This window comes from Paramisgurnus dabryanus, chromosome 3 (assembly GCF_030506205.2).
Source record: "Paramisgurnus dabryanus chromosome 3, PD_genome_1.1, whole genome shotgun sequence".
In the NCBI taxonomy this organism is placed as follows: Eukaryota; Metazoa; Chordata; class Actinopteri; order Cypriniformes; family Cobitidae; genus Paramisgurnus; species Paramisgurnus dabryanus.
This window is the reverse complement of record NC_133339.1, coordinates 12,777,751-12,799,686: the sequence shown is the minus strand read 5'-3', so window position 1 is coordinate 12,799,686 and position 21,936 is coordinate 12,777,751. Positions and strand designations below refer to the sequence as shown.

At 37.3% G+C, this 21,936-nt stretch overlaps 1 protein-coding gene across 1 annotated transcript in view; it reads right to left on the bottom strand.

Moving 5' to 3' along the window:
* The window catches only part of LOC135768939 (uncharacterized), a 45,325-nt gene extending 23,598 nt beyond the window's left edge, over positions 1-21,727 (bottom strand). The window contains exons 1-3 of the mRNA XM_065278303.2: positions 21,475-21,727; positions 16,963-17,174; positions 999-1,823 (exon numbers count right to left, since the gene is read on the bottom strand). Of these exons, the coding sequence (XP_065134375.2) occupies positions 999-1,823; positions 16,963-17,053 (916 nt within the window). The 5' untranslated portion in view covers positions 17,054-17,174; positions 21,475-21,727. The remainder of the gene's footprint in view (positions 1-998; positions 1,824-16,962; positions 17,175-21,474) is intronic.
* Positions 21,728-21,936: the final 209 nt, after the last annotated feature.

Sequence of the window (21,936 nt, the reverse complement as noted above, 5' to 3'; positions counted from 1 at the left end):
AGCATGGATCCATCCTGCCTTGTATCAATGGTTCAGGCCGGTGGTGGTGGTGTAATGGTGCGGGGGATATTTTCTTGGCACACTTTTGGCCCATTAGTACCAATTGAGCATTGTGTATTTTTTCTGACCATGTTCATCCCTTTATGACCACAGTGTACCCATCCTCTGATGGCTACTTACAGCAGGATAAAGCACCATGTCATAAAGCGCAAATCATCTCAGACTGGTTTCTTGAACGTGACATTGAGTTCTATGAACTAAAATGGCATCCACAGTTACCAGATCTCAACCCAATGAAGCATCATTGGGATGTGGTGGAATGGGAGCTTCATGCCCTGGATGTGCAGCCGACAAATCTGCAGCAACTTCGTGATGTTATCATGTCAATATGGACCAAAATCTCTGAGGAATGTTTCCAGTACCTTGTTGAATCAATGACACGAAGGATTAAGGCAGTTCTGAAGGCAAAAGGGGGTCCAACCCAGTACTAGTAAGGTGTACCTAATAAAGTGAGTTTAGGTCCTATCTTTACTAACTGACCACAGATTTAAAGTTTATTCATCTATATTCTCGACTAAACAGCTACATTTAATGACACAGAAAGAGTAATATTCCGAATATTGTGCAGGTTTTAAGCTTCATTGCCGCTGACGCAAAATGCATTCTGGGAAACTTGGCTGTCATAAGTCCACACAAGTCACCTCCTGATGCATCCTTGATAAAATGAGCAGATCAAGAACACATCCTGAGATGTTATGTGAACTTGACTTGATGTGAACTTGGAATTGGAACAGTACTTGGGCCATGACTGATGACGTTTTACAAGTCCACAAGTACAGACATTGTGAATTCTTAGGTGTTCATTAAGGTAATGATGAAACGTGAATGGTTTCTCTTCAGTGTGAATTCTCACATGTACATTAAAGTCACATTTCATTCTATAACTCTTACCACAGTGATGACAACAAGTGTAAGGTTTCTCTCCAGTGTGAGACCTCATGTGTATCTTTTACTTGTATCTGGGAAACTCTTGTCACAATGATGGCACGCCTGTGGCTTTTCCTCACTGTGAGTTTTCATGTGGCGGTAAAAGCTTCTTTGAAATGTGAAGCTCTTTCCACACTGATGGCACTTGAATGGTTTCTCTTCAGTGTGAATCCTCACATGTAAGGTAAGGTGATCTTTTCTTCTGAAACTCTGTCCACAGTGTTGACAAGTGAACGGTTTTCCTTCAGTGTGAACTGTCATGTGTTTCTGAAGAGTGCATTTGCTTGAAAAACTATTTTCACACTGATAGCATATGTAAGGTTTCACTCCAGTGTGACTACTCATGTGAGTCTCAAGTCCACGTTTATCTCTGAAACTCTTTTCACACTGAAGACATGCATGAGGTTTCTCTCCAGTGTGAACTCTAATGTGTCTCTTAAGTTGACTTCTATCTAGAAAACTCTTGTCACAATACTGGCAGGCGTGTGGCTTTTCCCCCCTGTGAGTTTTCATGTGCCGGTTAACGTTCGATTGAGAGGTGAAACTCTTTCCACACTGGTGACATGTGAAAGGTTTCTCCTCACTGTGAGTCCTCATGTGTTCTTTAAGGTGATCTTTTCTTCTAAAACTCTTTCCACACTGTTGACATGTGAAAGGTTTCTCCTCACTGTGAGTCTTGTTGTGATCTGCAGGGGGTTCATCTTCACTGAAACTATTTTCACACTTTATGTCTTCTGTCTTCAGAGTTTCTTTCTGTGAAACATTATGGTTTATTTTTACAATCTGATGTTTCTCATCCACTTCAGCTTGACTCTCCTCTTTCACTTTAATCATGTCTAAAATAAAGAAAGTAAAAAGTTTAAATTGATAAACCAGAGTGACAAAACACATTTTAGATGTCATGTATCCATGTTATTTTTAATGTGTAGTACATAATGTCATTTCTATTGTCAATTTCTGCTCTTGTAGTTTAACTCTTGTGCTTTGTTCAAAACCCTATAACACTTCTGGTGTTTCCAATATTACCAAACATTGGATTTTTTTGTCAACTTGTTTTCTTTCAGTTAGGACTGGTTTTGTTTTTCTTTTTTGAATTAACTAATCATAGGCCTAATTAATCTGAGTTTATGCACCTCAGTATTCGAGTGAAAAAGCTGTGAATAATTTCGGCAATACTGTATAAAATGTGACAAACTCTGTGACAAATAACTATTGGCATTGTTTGGCCATTTTTAGGGGATTTAGCCACAGTACTAAAATCAAATATGAAGAAAATATTAAACGTTGCGAATTTTACATAATGATTTCATCGTTGGCTGGGAGAAAGTGCATAGTACAGATTGATCGACCCATATGTAAAGTAAACCTAGGAAAAAGTCTCTCCTATGGTTTAACAGTGACATCCTTCAGCTCATCAACGAGTGAGATCTTGCTCTTAAAAAGTCTTTAAAGGCAGAATAGGCAGGAATTACCTAAACAACTTTTTTACAAATTTGTTTAAACTGTCTTTATATACAAATACATAATTAAAATGTAAGTACTCTGAAAAAGAGAGTATAAAACTCAAGTGTCTATAGACCTCTCACGACAACAAATGATTGGCTTGCGTGACTATCACTCTCTCTCGCGACCATGGCACCACCCCTGTTCCTACAGGATCTGCCCACACATGCGCACACCCGATTGATTTGAACATGCACGAGGCACTCTAGGAAGAGCAAAAGTATGGCAGAGAAAGAGCATTCAGAACTCACAGTACCTGCATATCCAGTCAGCAAAGGCAAACAAAGGAATAAACGTAGCAATCAAACAAGAGTAAATAAATATATCGCATGGCTTTTCCTCGAGTCGACGATGCAGTAGCGGTATTGTCTCCAGAGTGTAGTCCTCATCAGAGTCAACAATGCTTTCATCACGGAAACTCTTCCATGCAAAACACTGGCTTAATAGTGAGTACTAAAAGCCATCCTATTTGTTTATATTCATAGTGATAAAGTTAGGTGTATTATTACATACATGTGATTCTGACATGATGTTACTACATGCACCGCGCTCCTTCATCTCCTCTCGTCTGAGGTAAATGCTTCTCCCAGCAGAGCCGGTCAGCGTCGCGCGTTCATGTGTTTTGGGGGCGTGGCTTTAGAAGAAACCCAGAAGGGAGGGGGTGGAGTGAATGGCGAAATGAGCTGTGTTTAAAACAGTCGTGAGAAGTCTACAGACACTTGATTTTTATACTCTTTTTCAGAGTACTTACATTTTACTTATGTATTGGTATATAAAGACAGTTTAAACAAATTTGTAACAAAGTTTTTTTTAGATAATTCCTGCCTATCCTGCCTTTAATGACTAAAACCAACACTGACTATCTTTTTTACACTAGCCTAAGGAATAAAGTAGTGTCTGAGCTGCGGAAAGCCAAGAAAAAATATTTTTATAAACTTATTGAAGAGGGCAATGGCAAAAGTTGACTTGAGTAAGCAAATGCACCAAAAGATAAATTGTCTTAAAGTATGTCATGAACCCACTAACAGAAATGAGTTAATTGCAAATGGTTTTAATACATTTTTATTGAGTCTGTAAAAGAATTAGCAAGTCATTTTAAATCTATTGAGCCACCTTGTGATGAATTGACAAGGATCACACAAACTACTACATAAAAGAAGTATCCCAGGACAAAGTTAAAAAAGTGATTGTAAACATGAGTAAATCCATGGCAAAAGATATCAAAACTTAAATATGACATTTATCAAGAAACACCAGAGTCTATTAGAGCCCAATAGATATTCAGTCAATTTATCAATCCAAACAAACAGATTCGCAGAAGGCTGGAAAACTGCAATAGCCGTGTTTGCACTATCGGGCTTCAAGCGGGCGTGCCAGTGCCTGCCGAGGCCTGTGGCGTTTGCATTGTCACTTCCGGGGCATGATCGTGCTTCACTGGTGCTTCGTTGGGGCTTAAGGCCCGGCTTTTCTGGCCCGCCGAATTCCTTGGGCCAGAGCAGACTTCTTGGGGCTAGGGGAGTGGTAAAGGTCAAAGGCGGAGTTTATCTGAGTCTCTGGCAAGATGCGCATCCATCTGTCTGCAGATTTAAAACTTAAAAAATAATCGGGATCACCAGTAATTTACTGTTTAATGGAAGATGCCTTCTATGTTTGTACTTCGGACTGAAGAAAATGATCTGCATATGTAAAAAACAAAGACGTGTTACAACGCCGAACTCGCCATGCTAAGGATCCGGCGCACACCGCTACCGGTTCGGGAGAAGTTTATAAAGTTTCGGGCACAGAACAAAGTGTTTAAAGTGCAACAGTGCTGAGAAATTAAGGATGTGTGTTGGATCATCATTTCATCGTCCATGTATTAAAGAAGCGATCACTCGAGTCACGATGGTATCTACAGTCGGTGAGTTAACATGCTACATAACGTTTGCATACAAAAAAATACAATACAAAAAACGATTGCATAAGTGTCTTACATGGGTATTTATTGTTTATTTGTGTTATATTGTCATCTCTGTTTAATTTTTTAGTCAGCCCTTAGAAAAAGTAACCATGGTTTTATTATATTAGTCATAGCCATGCTTTCTGGCATTTTGGAGATTAATTTGACTCTTATGAATGTAGCAAACTTTATATGTCGGTATACTGTACGTGTATTTACAAACCCTTTATACAAAACATCACATGTGCTACTTTCTTTTGTGTCTGTTTTACAGAAATATGCCAACGTAAAGCTTTCAGTTTTTCATCCAGGAGTTTTTATTTAGTATATGAGAGATGACACAGCAACAGGTGAAAGAGCAGGAGATGAAACGAAGATGATGATGATGAGACGACAGGAGCCATGGATGTTAATATCCGTCTTCTTTAAATACACCTGTTTGTGAACTGATATAAACTTCATATGTAAAAAAAGTACTGCGCTATTATTACTACGGCTGCTTGTCAGTTTATTGAAAATGATTGCTTAATAAGGATCACATCTGAAACACAGAAATTGTAAGATGCAACAAAATGGTAAATCTAACCATCATTAACTTAACCACTGTAACATAGCTTTTTAAATACTTGTGTATATTCAGAGTTGATTCTTAAAGGGGTACATTTTTTAGATCGCTCGTGTGCAGCCAACATAAACTTGAAGAGTAACACCGCGGATGGAGCAAACATCTCTATCTTCTTATCTTGGCTTTCACCGTGCAAACAGCCGCCTCAGTTATGTTCTTTATGTTTGTTGTATGATGATGCGATCTCACTCCCGTCTCCTGTCAGATTGAAGTGACTTCCTCATGGTTAAACAGGCGGAGTTGTGTGACGTTACATCCAGGTAGGCGTATTAAGGGTGGGGTTTTCTGAAGCGCTGCGGCGCTATTGGCTTGACAATGCAAACGCGTCGTGATTTTGGCTACACAGCTGGAGGTCTGAGGCTATTGGCTCCGTGAGGCCCGTTTGAAGCCCTGGCTCGCACAGGCCCGATAGTGCAAAAGCGGCTAATGATTACTCCAGTTTTTAAATCAGGAGATACGGTTTTAGCAAGTAACTACAGGCCTATTGCTATCCAGGGCTCGACATTAAGGCTTGTCCGCTTGTCCGGGACAAGTGGATTTTTTAAAGGACAAGTGTAAGAGAAAATTAGTGGTCCGACTGGACAAGTTAAATTTCAAACAATGTTACTTAACGTTATGTGCAGTTAACGACAGAGCAGAACATGCAGTGCAAACACCGAGCGGAATATTGAACAAAGAGCGCCGACACACGCACGCCCGCACACACACACACACACACACACACACACACACGTTTACACCTTGCTGTTATTGTTACTAAACAAGCTTCGCGCGCATGAAACCTGATCGCCGAATACCGGGGGGTGGGGCGGCATGGAGTGGAGTGGAGAGTGATGTTTCTTCAGGCTCCGGCGTGAATATAAATGACAGACACTTCAACCGCAGTCCGTATTTTTTCTCTTCTAAAGTTCGGTAAAACACATAATGGGCTTAAAATCTTGTTTAAGAATCTGTTTTATAATGAGAATCTCTTTTTCAGCGCGCCTACGTGTGTTTGCGCCGCGCGACAGCCGATTTGAGTCTGACAGAGTTCGTCACTGTACATTAAAAAATCCCACACAAACATTACCGCGTAAATGCTAGGATTAAGATTGATTGACATTATTATTGATTAATGCACCTATAATACTTAAAAGTATTTTAAGGTTGGATGATAGAGATTTTATGTGCCACCCCAGAGTTACTGCTGGCCCCTGCCTGGCCACTCCTATGAAAAATCCATGGCTCCGCCACTGATTAGCAAAACACAAAAAATAAATTCTATTATAAATCTTTACCCGGACAAGTGACTTTTGTGCATGGACAAGTGAAACATAAATTTACTTGTCCAAAGGACAAGTTCCTCAAAAAGTTAATGTCAAGCCCTGCTATCCTCTCTGTAGTTTCAAAAATTCTAGGGAAGATTATATATTTTTCCACAGCAGTTTGGATTCAGACAGAAATACTCCACAGAACGAGCAATTGTTATTTGCTTGAAAAGATCAAAACTTTTTTGAATAAAGGACATGGATTTAAAAAAATTAATTAATAAAAATTAATAATTTAGTCCAGTATGCTTACAAACAGCATGGGTGTGCCACAAGGATCTGTGCTTGGTCCATTACTTTTCACAATGTACATTAATGACCTGCCGAGCTGATGCCCAGGTGTCAACTGCCAGATGTACGCTGATGACACTGTCATCTATATGTCCACTAAAACACCCAAGCCTGCCATGCGAGCACCTGACCCAGGTTTTATTAGGCATCTCAGAATGGCTTGAGCTTTCCCATCTAACTTTTAAATGTAAAAAAACTGTCTATATGTTTCTCCATGCGTAACAGGCCTGATCATGAAGTATTTGAGGTCAGGATTACGGACAAAATCACTGTAGTAGTAAGTAAAGTATTTAGGGATCATCCTAGATAAATATTTACACTTTGATAGTCAGGTAAGGTACATTTGTAATAAGGTCAAACCAAATTTAAAATTATCGTTTTATTTCGAAGGAACCGGTCATATCAAACTGCAAAACTATACATGCATGCAATGATTTTCCCTCATCTATCTATTGCATTACATCATGGTCGCAGGTTTCCTCAACCACTATGAAACCTATAGTCTCAATATACAAGCAAGCAATAAAAATCATAGACCAGAAACCACTAAATGGCATAATTGCCATATTTTAAGAAACACAACCTTTTCAATTTTGAAAATATCAATTTCAGTATTCTAAGATTCTTTTTTAAATGTCAAAACAATCATGTGTCAGGATTGTTCTCTGAAGTGCCTATCAGCCGTCAGAGCTCTCACAGAGCAATCACACAAGCCGCTACTTTACTTGTGGTGATTGTCTGGTCCCAAGATGCAAGACTTCTTTCTCAAAAGTTCCCACACCTTAGCTAACTTCAAATTCAAGGACCTTTAAAAGGACTTTCCAGGTCCAAAACCCTCAATTTCAAGGACTGAATGTGGGGACACATTTCAAGGGAGAGCAAGGTTACATTGTGTTACCTTTAAAGATACATTGTTACAGTTTTGGAGACGCCTCCAGGGGTAAGTGCGTCTGATTGTGTATATCAAATTCAACCGAATGTGTATATCAAATTCAACCAATGTTGAGGCTTTTTTTCAGAAAACTTCTTGCATAAAATAGATTCAAGCACTTTTAATGACCTGTGTATATGTATGTATATTTTCAAAAACTTTCCAGGGCCTTGAATTATTTCCCCTAGATTCACAAACTTTGAAGGATTTCAAGGACCTGTGGGAACCCTGCTTTCTGCCAATCTGCTCCCTCTATTCCCAAACTTTGGAACTCTTTACCCACTGGGCTAAAATTAGAAACCAATAGTAAAGCTTTTAACAAAGGTCTCAAACAATGGCTAGTCTAAACAAAAGTGCTCACATAAATAGTCCTTAACTGGTTGATTACTTGCTCGTATTACCTTTGCTCTGTATCTTATTTGTTCTTTATTTCGAAAATGGCTTGCATTTCTTAATTTTTTTTCTGTGATTTGTTGTTGTTTCTTCCATCTTTTTTGATATTTTAATTGTTTTATCACGTATGGACAAGTTTTGCGAATTAGCACTTGTGCTAAAACACTCAAACAATGCATCCGGTTCGTCCAATGTAATTGCTATGTCCATATCAAATAAAATGTGATACATACAATTATTTATTACCTCCGCAAGGTATTGCAGTTTGATACAGTTAATGAGTGAGTAAAAGCATAGATAAACTTAGAAAACATGCTTGTCAACAGCCATCAAAAAATAACAGTTAAGAAACTCAATGGTATAAGCCATTTTGTTTGTTACTTTTCTGACAAAGTATTATTATTCCAGTGATATTATTCAGTAAATGAATATTTATTCTTCACTCTTTCAGACCCCTCTATTTATTACTTTGGATGCATAGAGGGAGTGATTTTGATTATTATTATTATTATTATTATTATTATTATAAGGGTTTGATCAGTTCAGTAGTGTTGTAGTAATAGTGTCAAAAACAGTGGTATAGCCGTAAATTATAAACAGTTATCAGGCACATAAGCATCCAAATATTTGGTATTGGTCTTGAAATTTGATGTATGTATGTATGTATGTATGTATGTATGTATGTATGTATGTATATATATATAGAGAGAGAGAGAGAGAGAGAGAGAGAGAGAGAGAGACAGAGAGAGAGAGAGAGAGAGAGAGAGAGAGAGAGAGAGAGAGAGAGAGAGAGAGAGAGAGAGAGAGAGAGAGAGAGAATAAACAACGCAGATTTTTCTGTTTTCTTTTTTGGTTTACCAAAGTAAAAAAATTTTTTACTGTAGTGAAACCATCGCTGTGTCCCAAACCGCCTACTTCCATGCTATATAGTAGACAAAGTACTGCTTTTTACATACTATATAGTATGGAAGTAGGCGGTTTGGGACGCAGCACGTTTTGCTAATAGTACTCAAAACACCAAAAAACCATGTTTACTAGATGAGCCCCCAAAATAAAAATCTTTAAAAAATCACCCTGTCTATAGTTTACTTTAATGTTTAACCAGGAAGTTTGCTTTAAATTGCTTTTATTCTGTACACTATGGGACAGAGTCATTATCAAATCTGAGTCGTTAAACCAAAATGTCATCAACTTTGTGTGAACTCATGTAAATGAAGCATGCATCTTATGCATTTACTGAACGTATGCACATGAATGACAATAGCCTATTTCATGTGTCTTGTTAATGGGCGCTTTGCATATAAAACAGACAGTGCTTGTTTAGACATCTTTTTGGGCACACAATGTGCATCTCTTCCTTTTCTCTCTTCTGTCTGAGACATTAGAAGACCCTGATTATAAACTATTTTCTATAGGCCGGTCATTTATGATCAGAAACACCTCAAGTGAAACAAGGTGGAAAACATATTTATATTCCTAAGACCTGGGTGTCCACATATGTGGACATCGATTTTTTTATGTTTGCACCATAATACTTAATTTTGTGTAACTGGAACCTGTTGTACATAAACATGGACAATTACACTGCTTATGTTCAAAGAAAAATATTTGGGTATTATATTTACTGGTTCTTCCTAACCCGACATCTGAAAAAAGACAAACCAAAACTCAGGTCTTAGGAGGTTAAGAAAGCGTCAAATTTGAATAAGCGAGATTGTTATAGTCTTTATGAATACATTTCAGTTTGATGAAATAACATTAACTTCTATTTTTGGCTAAAAGAAAATGTTCTCCATTATGACGTGAACACAACATGAGGGTTAACTGTAGCAGAGCATTGCATGGAGATCACAGTCATTCAATCCACTGAAGGTTGCTTTGGATAAAACTCTTTACCTGATGTTTCAATCTAATTCTACTGAATCTATTATAGATGCAGAAAGTTAACATCTCATGGATTTTAGTTTATTTTCCCCTCATGTTTCTCAATGTTTTTATGATTATTCCTCAACCATCAATAATAAAGATTGAAAAATAGACACCAACCTATTTGTTCCTCAGTATCTTCATCCTTTATTCTGCATGGTTGTGGATCTGTCATCTTCTCAAGCTCCTCTTTCACCAGCATCAACATTATGTCATGAAGATTTCAGTTGTCACACATGGAGTGATTTCTCTGTGTGTTTGACTCCAGCATTTATTGGTGGATTGTTGTAGGAGGAGCTTCACTGAAGATCTCAATCAATTTCACTTTATGGGTGTGAACTAGAAATGAAAGAAGAGACATTAAAACATTTAATGGCAGTAAAACATTTACCATCCCTTTCAGACTTTTTAATGTTTTACTTTCTTACTTAGTGTTTTTGTCTTGTTTGCAGTAAAAATATCAAAAAATTCTTAAATTAAGTTGTTTTTCTCTTGATGAGCAAAATGGACTAAGAAAATAAGTCTAGTTTTTAAACAAAAAATATAAACTTTTAAAGTAAATTTGTGCTTAAAACAAGCTAAAAAAATCTGCCAATGAAATAAGTTTACCTTTTTCATAAAACACTTAATTCAAGAAAAAAATTCTTATTCAATTGGCAATGTTATGTTATCTATACAAAAGGTAATGCTGATGGGTTTTTTATAAAAAACAAGCTCCAGTTCATGTTCTCTGAATAATAAACACTTTTTAACACATGATAATTATTTTGATTATTTGCATTCAGGCATATCACAATAAAAAGGTTAGGGGAGCAATATCAAAATGTTATGAGAATGTTAAGGGAATGTTAGCGAGAATGCATTATCACCTTGTGTGTGCATTATTTTCGACAAATTCAACAGCCTGTAGTCAATTATTCATTACTGAAAATTCAATGTTATCTATACAAAAAGTAACGCTAATACTCAATTTCATGATTTCACATGGTAGATCCACATTATAATGAAGATTAAATTTAGCATTGTTATTTGTGCTTGTACAGAGTTAAAATTATTTCATATAAATCAAATCTTAAATCAATATTTAAATACAAATATGTGGTTCATGCAACACACAGTCTGATTAATGCATTTATTACAAAATGAAATATATGATGTAAAACACAATCATTTATTAAAAAAAGTACAAAAGTTTTGTACAACATGAAGTAAACACAAGAAAAAAAATCTAGTTAAAGTACAAAGGCAGTGATTCAGTGTTAAGATTCTATAGCTTTAACATCAATGTAACTTTTACATCAGTTAAAAACAATAATAACAAATAACAGACTTTATATGAATAATAAAGAGACAGAAAAATGCCAGTTAGATATATCCAAAGGGAATATTTCATGTTTGACCATCAGACACTGAAGGGCAAAGCAGCTGCACTGAGCCACCAGCACATTTCAGAAGGACTTGCAGAGATGAATCTGCCCTCGGCGGTGTACACAACACTGACTGCCCGCTGATCAACTTAAACTCACATATCCAAAATTGTCAGAGAAAATTTAAATTTTAATCTTTACTAACTGACCACAGATTTGAAGTTTATTCATCTACATTCTCGACTAAAAGACCACATTTTATGACACAGAAAGAGAAATATTTCGAATATTGTGCAGACTTTAAGCTACACTGCCGTTGAGGTGAAATGCATTCTGGAAAACTTGGCTGTCTTAAGTCCGCACAAGTCACATTCTGAAGCTTCCTCAAACAAATGAGCAGATCAAGAACACATCCTGAGATGTTATGTGAACTTGACTTGATGTGAACTTGGAATTGGAACAGTACTTGGGCCGCGACTGATGACGTTTCACAAGAACACAAGTACAGACATTGTGAATTCTTAGGTGTTCATTAAGGTAATGATTTCTCATGAAACGTGAAAGGTTTCTCTCTGGTGTGAATTCTCAAATGTGTTTTAAGCACAGTTGTAGTTGTAAAACCCTTTCCACACTGATGGCACACATGTGGTTTCTCTCCGGTGTGAATTCCCAAATGTCTTTTAAGGGCAGCTGTAGTTATAAAACTCTTTCCACAGTGATGGCACACATGTGGTTTCTCTCCAGTGTGAATCATCATGTGCATCTTAAGTCGACTTGTATCTGGGAAACTCTTGTCACAGTGATGGCACGCGTAAGGTTTCTCTCCGGTGTGAGTTCTCAAATGTTTGTTAAGCTTAGCTGCAGTTGTAGAACTCTTACCACATTGTTGACAAGTGTATGGTTTCTCTCCAGTGTGAAGTCTAATGTGTATCTTAAGGTAACTTTTTTCTGTGAAACTCTTGTCACAGTGATGGCACGTGTAAGGTTTCTCTCCGGTGTGAATTCTCAAATGTGTTTTAAGGGCAGTTGCAGTTGTTAAACTCTTTCCACACTGATGGCACACATATGGTTGCTCTCCAGTGTGAGACCTCATGTGTATCTCAAGTTGATTTTTATATACAAAACTTTTTTCACAATGATGGCACGCATGTGGCTTTTCCCCATTGTGAGTTCTCACGTGCTGGTAAAAGCTTGCTTGAAATGTGAAGCTCATTCCACACGGTTGACACACGTATGGTTTCTCTCCAGTGTGAATCCTTACATGTATTTTAAGGTGAGCTTTTGTTCTGAAACTCTTTCCACAGTGTTGACAAGTGAACGGTTTTACTTCAGTGTGAACTGTCATGTGTGATCTAAGATTGTCTTTGCTTGCAAAACACTTTTCACACTGAGAGCATATGTAAGGTTTCTCTCCAGTGTGACTTCTCATGTGAGTCTCAAGTCCACGTTTATCTATGAAACTCTTTTCACACTGAAGACATGCATGAGGTTTCTTTTCACTGTGAGTTATCATGTGTCTCTTAAGATGATTTTTAAATGAGAAACTCTTGTCACAACGCTGGCATGCATGTGGCTTTTCCCCCCTGTGAGCTGTCATGTGCCGGTTAAGGGTAGCTTTACGGGTATAACTCTTTCCACACTGTTGACAAGTGTAAGGTTTCTCTCCAGGGTGAAACCTCATGTGTCTCTTAAGTTTATTTTCATATAAGAAAATCTTGTTACAATGGTGGCATGCGTATGACTTTTCCTTCCCGTGAGTTTTCATGTGCCTGTTTAGGTTTGATTTAAGGGAATAACTCTTTCCACACTGTTGACATGTTAAAGGTTTCTCCTCACTGTGAGTCCTCTTGTGATCTGCAGGGCGTTCATCTTCACTGAAACTATTTTCACACTTTATGTCTTCTGTCTTCAGAGTTTCTTTCTGTGAAACATTATGGTTTAGTTTTACAATCTGATGTTTCTCATCCACTTCAGCTTGACTCTCCTCTTTCACTTCCATCATATCTAAAATAAAGACAGTAAACAGTTAAAACTGATAAACCAGAGTGACAAAACACATTTGAGATGTCATGTATCCATGTTATTTTTAATGTGAAGTACATTATGTCATTTCTATTGTTAATTTCTGCTCTTGTAGTTTAACTCTTGTGCTGTGTTCAAAACCCCATAACACTTCTGGACTTTCCAATATTACCAAACATTGGATTCCATCTTTTTGTCAACTTGTTTTCTTTCAGTTAGGACTGGTTTTGCATTTCTGTTTTGAATTAATTAATCATAGGCCTAAATAATCTGAGTTTATGCACCTCAATATTTGAGTGAAAATAGCTGTGAATAATTTTGGCAATACTGTATAAAATGACAAACATTTGCAGTGTTGATCACTATTGGCATTGTTTGGCCATTTTTAGGGGGCTTTAGCCACATTACTAAAAACAAATATTAAGAAAATATTAATTGTTGCGAATTGTACATAATGATTTCATCGTTGGCTGGAAGAAAGTGCATAGTAGAGATTGACCGATATGTAAAGTAAACCTAGGAGAAAGTCTCTCCTATGGTTTAACAGTGACAACCTTCAGCTCATCAAGGAGCGAGGCCTTACTCTTAAAAGGTCTTTAATGTTTAAACCAACACTGACTATCTTTTTTACACTAGCCTAAGGAATAAAGTAGTGTCCGAGCTGCAAAAAGCCAAGGAAAAATATTTTTATAAACTTATTGAAGAGGGCAATAGCAACAGTTATAAACGGTGGCAACAAATAAATAAGCTAAGCAACTTAAGTAAGCAAATGCACCAAAAGATAAATTGTCTTAAAGTATGTCATGAACACACTAACAGTAATGAGTTCATTACAAATGGTTTTAATATTTTTTTATTGAGTCTGTAAAAGAATTAGCAAGTCATTTTGAATCTATTGAGCCACCTTGTGATGAATTGACAAGGATCACAAAAACTCCTACATAAAAGAAGTATCCCAGGACAAAATTGATTGTAAACATGAGTTAATCCATGGAAAAGGATAACCAAAACTTAAATATTACATTTATCAAGAAACACCAGAGTTGTCTATTAGAGCCCATTAGATATTTAGTCAATTTATCAATCCAATCAAACAGATTCCCAGAAAGCTGGAAAACTGCAATGATTACTCCAGTTTATAAATCAGGAGATAAGGTTTTAGCAAGTAACTATAGGCCTATTGCTATCCTCTCTGTACAGGGCTCAACGTAAAAAAAAATTCTACTGGTCCGATTGGGCCAGTGGATCAGGTTTTCACTTGCCCTGCCAAAATTTTCACTGGCCCTACCAAACATTTTTTTGTGTCACATATTAAAAAAAATATTTCAAAAGTCAAATATAATTTTACGCATTGTATTCATCATTAGCCTTTCAAGGCTATGGTCTCAGATATTTCAGCATAAAACTGGACAAAAGATAATTCATAAAAGAAATCTTGTTGCATGAACGTTAACTAACCCATATTACTAAAACAGTGTTATTACATTTTATACAGTGTTGTTTTTGTTTCTGCCTGCATGCTAATAAAGTGGATTGCCTTAATCTCACTTAGCATCTCTTTCCAGAGAACCTCAATGATAGTGTCTGTGAATCTAGATTTATAAATATTTAGGTCAAAATCATAGTGTGATGGAAACAAACAGAAGTATGGAAAATATATAACATTACTGCATATATTTCCATGCAGTTCTATCAATTTTAACTAATAGTGGAGCATTTAGTGGACTTATTTCTTTAACGGCAGCAGATTTTTTTTAAGTTGCCAGCCAGCGGCAGCATTTTATATGATTTTCACTAAAGTTTAATGCTGATCCCTCTGCTTTCAAACAAAATACAGTTTCATCCCATCTTCATTTTTATTCATCACCTCTCAAATATGGGTGGGTTTTAAGGACGTTTGTTAGAGATCAGATAATATCAGTGAATGCTCCAGTGTTTTATAAGTTGGGTAAGCGCGCCACCTAGTGGGTAATAGCGGAAATATAGATTTAACTTTAACTCATCATTGGTGGGGAAAGAGTTAACTATTAGTAAAGACGTTAAACCAAATATTTCTTACCTCCGACATGCAATATCTGTGTGTTACTGAGATCCCACATAAACTCGGTTTTCATTTTTTTAAGCAAGTTAATACATTGTTCGAATGGCTGTTCATTCTTGATGAGGTGAAATGCTGTGTTGATATGTCTCTCGATGCGCTGGATATTTTCATCATTTATACGTCTCACCTTTAAGTTCAGTGGACCAGATGAAGCATTATCAGACTTTTCTCATCGGCTTTGACGTTTTGTTTGCGGTAGTTGCTAGTCCTAACGAAAAAGGATCCTGACTTGTCTGCTATACCTGGAAATTGACGGAAAACTGGTCAAAACATTGCATCGTTTCTTTCGTCGTGTTTTATTTAAGTAAATGTATGCTTCCAAGATGCTTAAAAAAAGTTTACTTTTGGCCTTATAATCGGAGGGCGCCGGCGCCTCCGCCATCTTAACGTATCTTTGCTCTAACTTACTACTACCAGCTGAGTATCACGCAAAACACGCAACAGTCACCACAACAACCAATAAGGTAAGATAAACTTATGATATTGCTAAGAAGTTTACGTTCGCGCCGCTTAAAATGCGTCTCAATGGTAACATTGCGTAAGAGTACATACAGAAAAGCGGCCGCAGACAGAAAATATATTTTTGTGACTGAGGGTGAAGCACTGGCCCGATCGGGCAAGTGACAATATGATATACTGGCCCAAGCTTCTCTCCCACTGGCCCTGGGCAACCGCGCAGTCCCTTATGTCGAGCCCTGCTGTAGTTTCAAAAATTCTAAAGAAGATTATAGCTGAGCAATTAAAGGAGCACTTGGAGTATAACCAACTGCTTTATCCACAACAGTTTGAATTCAGAGAGAAATACTCCACAGAATCAGCATTTTTTGGTTGAAAAGATCAAAACTTCTCTGAATATAGGACATGTTGTAGGGGCAGTGTTTTTTGATTTGAAAAAGCCTTTGATACTGTTAACCACAATGTTTTACTTAATAATTTAGTCCAGTTTGCTTACAAACAGCATGGGTGTGCCACAAGGATCTGTGCTTGGTCCATTAATTTTCACAATGTACATTAATGACCTGCCGAGCTGCTGCCCAGGTGTCAACTGCTAGATGTATGCTGATGGCACTGTCATCTATATGTCCACTAAAACACCCAGCCTGGCAGGCGAGCACCTGACCCAGGTTTTACCAGGCATCTCGGAATGGCTTGAGCTATCCCATCTAAAAGGCCTGATCATGAAGTATTTGAGGTCAGGATTAAGGATGAAATCACTGAAGTAGTGAGTGAAGTGAAATATTTAGGGATCATCCTAGATAAATATTTACAATTTGATAGTCAAGTTAAGTACATTTGTAATAAGGTCAAACCAAATTGAAACTTTTTTTTATTCGAAGGAACTGTTCATATCAAGCTGCAAAAATATACATGCATACAATGATTCAATCCACTGAAGGTTGCTTTGGATAAAACTCTTTACCTGATGTTTCAATCTAATTCTACTGAATCTATTATAGATGCAGAAAGTTATCATCTCATGGATTTTAGTTAATTTTCCCCTCATGTTTCTCAATGTTTTTATGATTATTCCTTAACACTCAAAGATGAAGATTGAAAAATAGACACCAACCTATTTGTTCCTCAGTCTCTTCATCCTTTATTCTGCATGGTTGTTGATCTGTCATCTTCTCAAGCTCCTCTTTCACCAGCACCAAGAACATTCTTGTAGATTTCAGTTGTCACACATGGAGTGATTTCTCTGTGTGTTTGTCTCCAGCATTTATTGGTGGATTGTTGTAGGAGGAGCTTCACTGAAGGTCTCAATCACTCTATGAGTGTGAACTAGAAATGAAAGAAGAGACATTAATACATTTAATGTCAGTAAAACATTCACCATCTGTTTTACTTTTTTAGTTTACTTATGACAGATAATGAGTTATGAGTCTAATGTTGACCCTTATGTTATGCTAAGATTGACTTTTATTTTATAGGGGTGTAACGATTTACTTGTTTTCTCACGCATCAATTACAGATCCAGGGTTCCCACAATTTAGTAAACTTCAAATTCAAAGACCTTTCAAGGACTTTCCAGGTCCAATACCCTCAAATTCAAGGACTAAATGTGGGGACACATTTCAAGTGAGAGCAAGGTTACATTAAAAGTAACACAATGATACATTGTTACAGTTCCCTTTCGAGGGAACTCGCGCTGCGTCACTGCGGTGAACCTTTGGGGATGCCTCCAGGGGTAAGTGCGTCTGAATGTGTATATCAAATTCAACCAATGGTGAGGCTTAACAAAGACAGGCTGACGTGGAAGCCAGGAAGTATATCGATATCTGAAATATTGCCAAAGACAGCATTACAGGGATGCAGGAAGTATGGCAAGGAAGACACAGCGTCTCGTTCCCTTCTCAGGGAACAACAGTTACATAAGTAACCTAATGTGTTAAACACAACTATGCAAAAAAGCATTTTGGTATGAACCAACATACAGAAGATAAGCATTTAAAGCGAACAGTTTACCATGTGCGTTTAAAAAGTCTAGAATCTTTATGATATTATCCTACACTACACAGGGAATAATATGGATTTTTTCTTGCATAAAATAGATTCAAGCACTTTTAATGACCTGTATCTATATATGTATATCTTCAAAAACTTTCCAGGGCCTTGAATTATTCCCCCAGATTAAAGAAGTTTCAAGGATTTCAAGAACCCATGGGAAGCATGCAGATCTGAATCTATGTTTGGTGTAGAAATTTTCAATTAATTCGAATAAATGTTTTGATTGGGGGATTAAGGTTTTGAATAAAATTTAGTTACACATGTCAAAGTGAAATAATGCAGACATCATCTGATTATTGCAGAGGGGTTTTCCTGCATTGAAAATGATTTAGGACCTATCCAGTTTACAAAAACAAATTTATATTATTTTATGTATTTTTAATCTGCAGACGCTATGGGAGAAGCTCTCCTTCCCATGTTTAAGCTCTATGTTCCTCAGCATTATTTTTCAAAAGCAACAGACAAAAAAAACAGACGACTGAAAACATGAGCTAAACCTCACATAATACTTGTACCTAAATTATAGCTCCATGTGAAACATGTCTGCACTGGCGGCACAAAGAGAAAACAAAAGAGAAAATATATTTAAATTAGTGACAAAATTACTTTCAAATAGGTTTGCTAATGGGAGAAAGTTCCTGGTTAATTTCTGGAAATTTTCCATGGTAACATAATCTGGGGATTTATTTAATATTCTAAATTTGAAACTTAACAGGAATTTATGGGAATTTTTTTTAATTTGGAAAAAATATATAAACAAAATCATATACAAACATAAATAAGCATATTGTTTGGTCATAAGTAGACATGCATGCAAGTGCTAAAATGACGTGTTGACTGATTTAATTGTAAGTAGGACTTTAATGCTTTCATAAAGAAACACAAAAGCATAATAAGCGTAAGTGCTCGCTTACATTTAGGTATCTGATATTCTGTCTAGCTACTGTATAGACCGTTTCATCGGACGCACGTGATACACGTCTGGATCCGAACCTTACTTCCGGTTACGTTTTTTAATGGTCTGACTAGTTGCTAAACTAATCTCTTGAACAAATGCCTCATCGAAAATAACAAATGTTTGGTTTCCTATATAATCTATGTTTTGTTTTGTTTGCTTGTTATATAAATAAACTATGTTTAAAGAACTTTGTTGTTATTTATTATTAGCGGAGTTTACCGGAAGTTACGTGCGTACCGCGACAGCGGCTTGTTTATGTTGTTACTGCTGAAACGGTCTATAAACACATTTTGGTATTTGCTAGTTATACTATAGATCAAATATTTATCCAAGTTTATCATCAAAACTTACTTGACTTGATGTAGTCCTTGGGGTCAAATCCAAGTGTGGCTTCTATGGTAGTCAAGGCCTGGAAAATGGAGGGGAATCAACCCCACCCCAAATGATGAGTTTCCAGGACAGGGTTTAGATTAATCCAGCAGGACGAAGTATTTTAGGCCATTTAAGTTGTTTTTACAAAAACATACCTTACAAAAACAACAACTTGTGTGCATCTTAAGACAAAAACATGGCAATGATGTATTTAAACTTATGTGCAAACTGTTTTCAGTTGAGACAACTCAAATATGCATTTCAGTCTGGGACTAGACTTAAACCCTGTCTTGGAAACCGCCCCTAAGTGTTCCATCTGTAGACCCTTTGCAAACACGTGACCTAGACCACGTGACGACGCCATGCTGGACGGCAAAATCACTGGCGCACTAGGTTGATTAGTAATAGACGAGCGGGATTTTTGATTAGTTTTAAACAGTTAAAATATATATTACACTAAAATACATCGCTTCTTATATTAAGGAAGTTGATGTGCCGTTATCGGTCGAGGTAGGGCATTTGGTAGGTCCTCACAAAAAGCGCTATTTAGAGAAGTTAGAGATAGCGGGACTGGATACCGACCCTTACCTTCTTCCTCCTTCAATTTTCACGGACCTCATTAAATCGCCGAATCTGCCCGACTTCAGCCCGCATGATTTGTACCACTATGTGGTAAACGGGATATCCTCATAGACTGGTGCTGATCTTAAGGCTTTTAAAAGTCTGCAGAGCTGCCAACTTCTGAGTCCTAACCATTTGCCAATTGATAATAGTGTGGATTTTAGCTATTTCTGTGTTAAATAGTTGGAAAAGACTGCGGTAAAATGGTTCACAGTACAAATCGAATCATATTTTAGAAATTAAATTGAAATAAAAGCTTTTACTGAGTTTAAATGCCTGAGATTAGAGTCTTTACTATTATTTTATACACTTCTATTATGCTTTTCTTCTGATAAAATCTAATGAATGGGCTACTGGTCTCTGTAAAATGTATAACTGCAGATAACAGCAGCTTTGATTCAGTTTATCCACTGAGAAAGAGAAGCGTAAAGTGATGATTTGTGATAGAGGGACTGTCAAAATCAAATAAACCAAATGAGTAGTTTATATTAAACTAAAGCAACAGATAATGTGTATGTCAAGACCATATAATTATATTTCGTATATATTATTGTTTATAGATGTCAAATATCAATTGACTTTTTTTATTAAAACCTGTCACCGCAAACATCACGCAGGCTTGTACTGCTTGCAAACATGCACACGCGAGTGATGGTTGCTTAAAATTGCTGTTTTCTGAGGGTATCTGCGTGCGTGGAATCCGGGCAGGTCTCTGCTTTTCATCCAGACCTTGACGCTTTGTGTGTTCGACTGGTGCGGAGCTGACTGATCGGCGTATGACATCAGAGTAACGCGAGAGCAAAGGTAAAGGCGGACCCTTTTGTAACATTTCGACTTGCTCTCGCGGTACTCTGATGTCCTCGCTGCCGAACTTCCTGCGCAGCGCCACATAAAGTGAAATGCTCTTTGACTCTTTGCAGCAAAGTACCAGCAACATGAGAAGTGGTGGCACGCAAAAGACAGTGAAGGTATGCTTAAATATAAAAGTGTCAGTACTGCGAGCACTGGTTTAGCTACTTACATCGTGAAAATGGATGTGTGGCGTGAGAATGGGGTCAATTGCGATGCGTGGGAGTTAGCAGCTATGATTTATGGTGTCACTGCACCATTAAACAATAACATTCATGTAAAAATAATGTATTTATGCCACTTTTCTGTAATGGTAGGTGCATCATAGCAACACGAAATAACCATTTTATGACCCTAACGAACACAAACACGTACTTGTTCGGCTTGCCGTCCGTCTACAATATAGCACTTCCGCCGTCCGTCATGGCGTCCATAATTCGCGCGAGTAGACCGTGACTTCACGTGCAAAGGGTCTGTAGCAGAGATGTGTGTGTTGATTGTGTAAATAAAAAGATGAATCTAACTCAAATATTTTAAATAATGGCTTAAAAAAGCCTTACTTTGTAGGCTACCCCTGCCCTCCCCTAACGTTAGTAGATAAATGTAAGAACTAAAATAAGAAGTGATAAATACAGATGCAGTTCTCGGTTCATTTTAAAGTTGTCTGAATAGCGCACAACTTCTGTTTTGAATCATCGATCTCCACAGTAAACTGGTTCATAATACATGAGTAAAACATTTAACAATATTGGAATTATACGTGCTGGACATTACCTCAAAGTACACAACTGTACGAGTCAGGAGATGTTTTTGACGCTGTCCGGACTTCTTCTCACTGCTAACGGTTAGCGTATTAAGAAATCCGGTCTTCTGGTGACAAACCAATAAAATAATCGAAGACGGATTAATTATTTCAATGTACACCGAGGCATTTACACGTGGCTGAAGACACCAGGCTCGAAACACACTGACTGCGTCCAAAAGCTCCAAATTGCCGCCTTCTCAGGAAGGCACGAGAGAATGCTCCCGCTGCGTGCACCATAGATATGTATATAAAGGCTAGATGGCTCGTCCGCGCTGATGGCCAATTGAGTGGAACGTCCGCATTTTGGCGGCCATCTTAGGACAGGGCGCTCGCTCACTCGTAGCATTGAGTTTTAATGATGCAGGTACTTTTAAATGACCATAACTTGCTTAATTTTTTACCGATTTTCAAACGGATTGGTTTGTTATAAA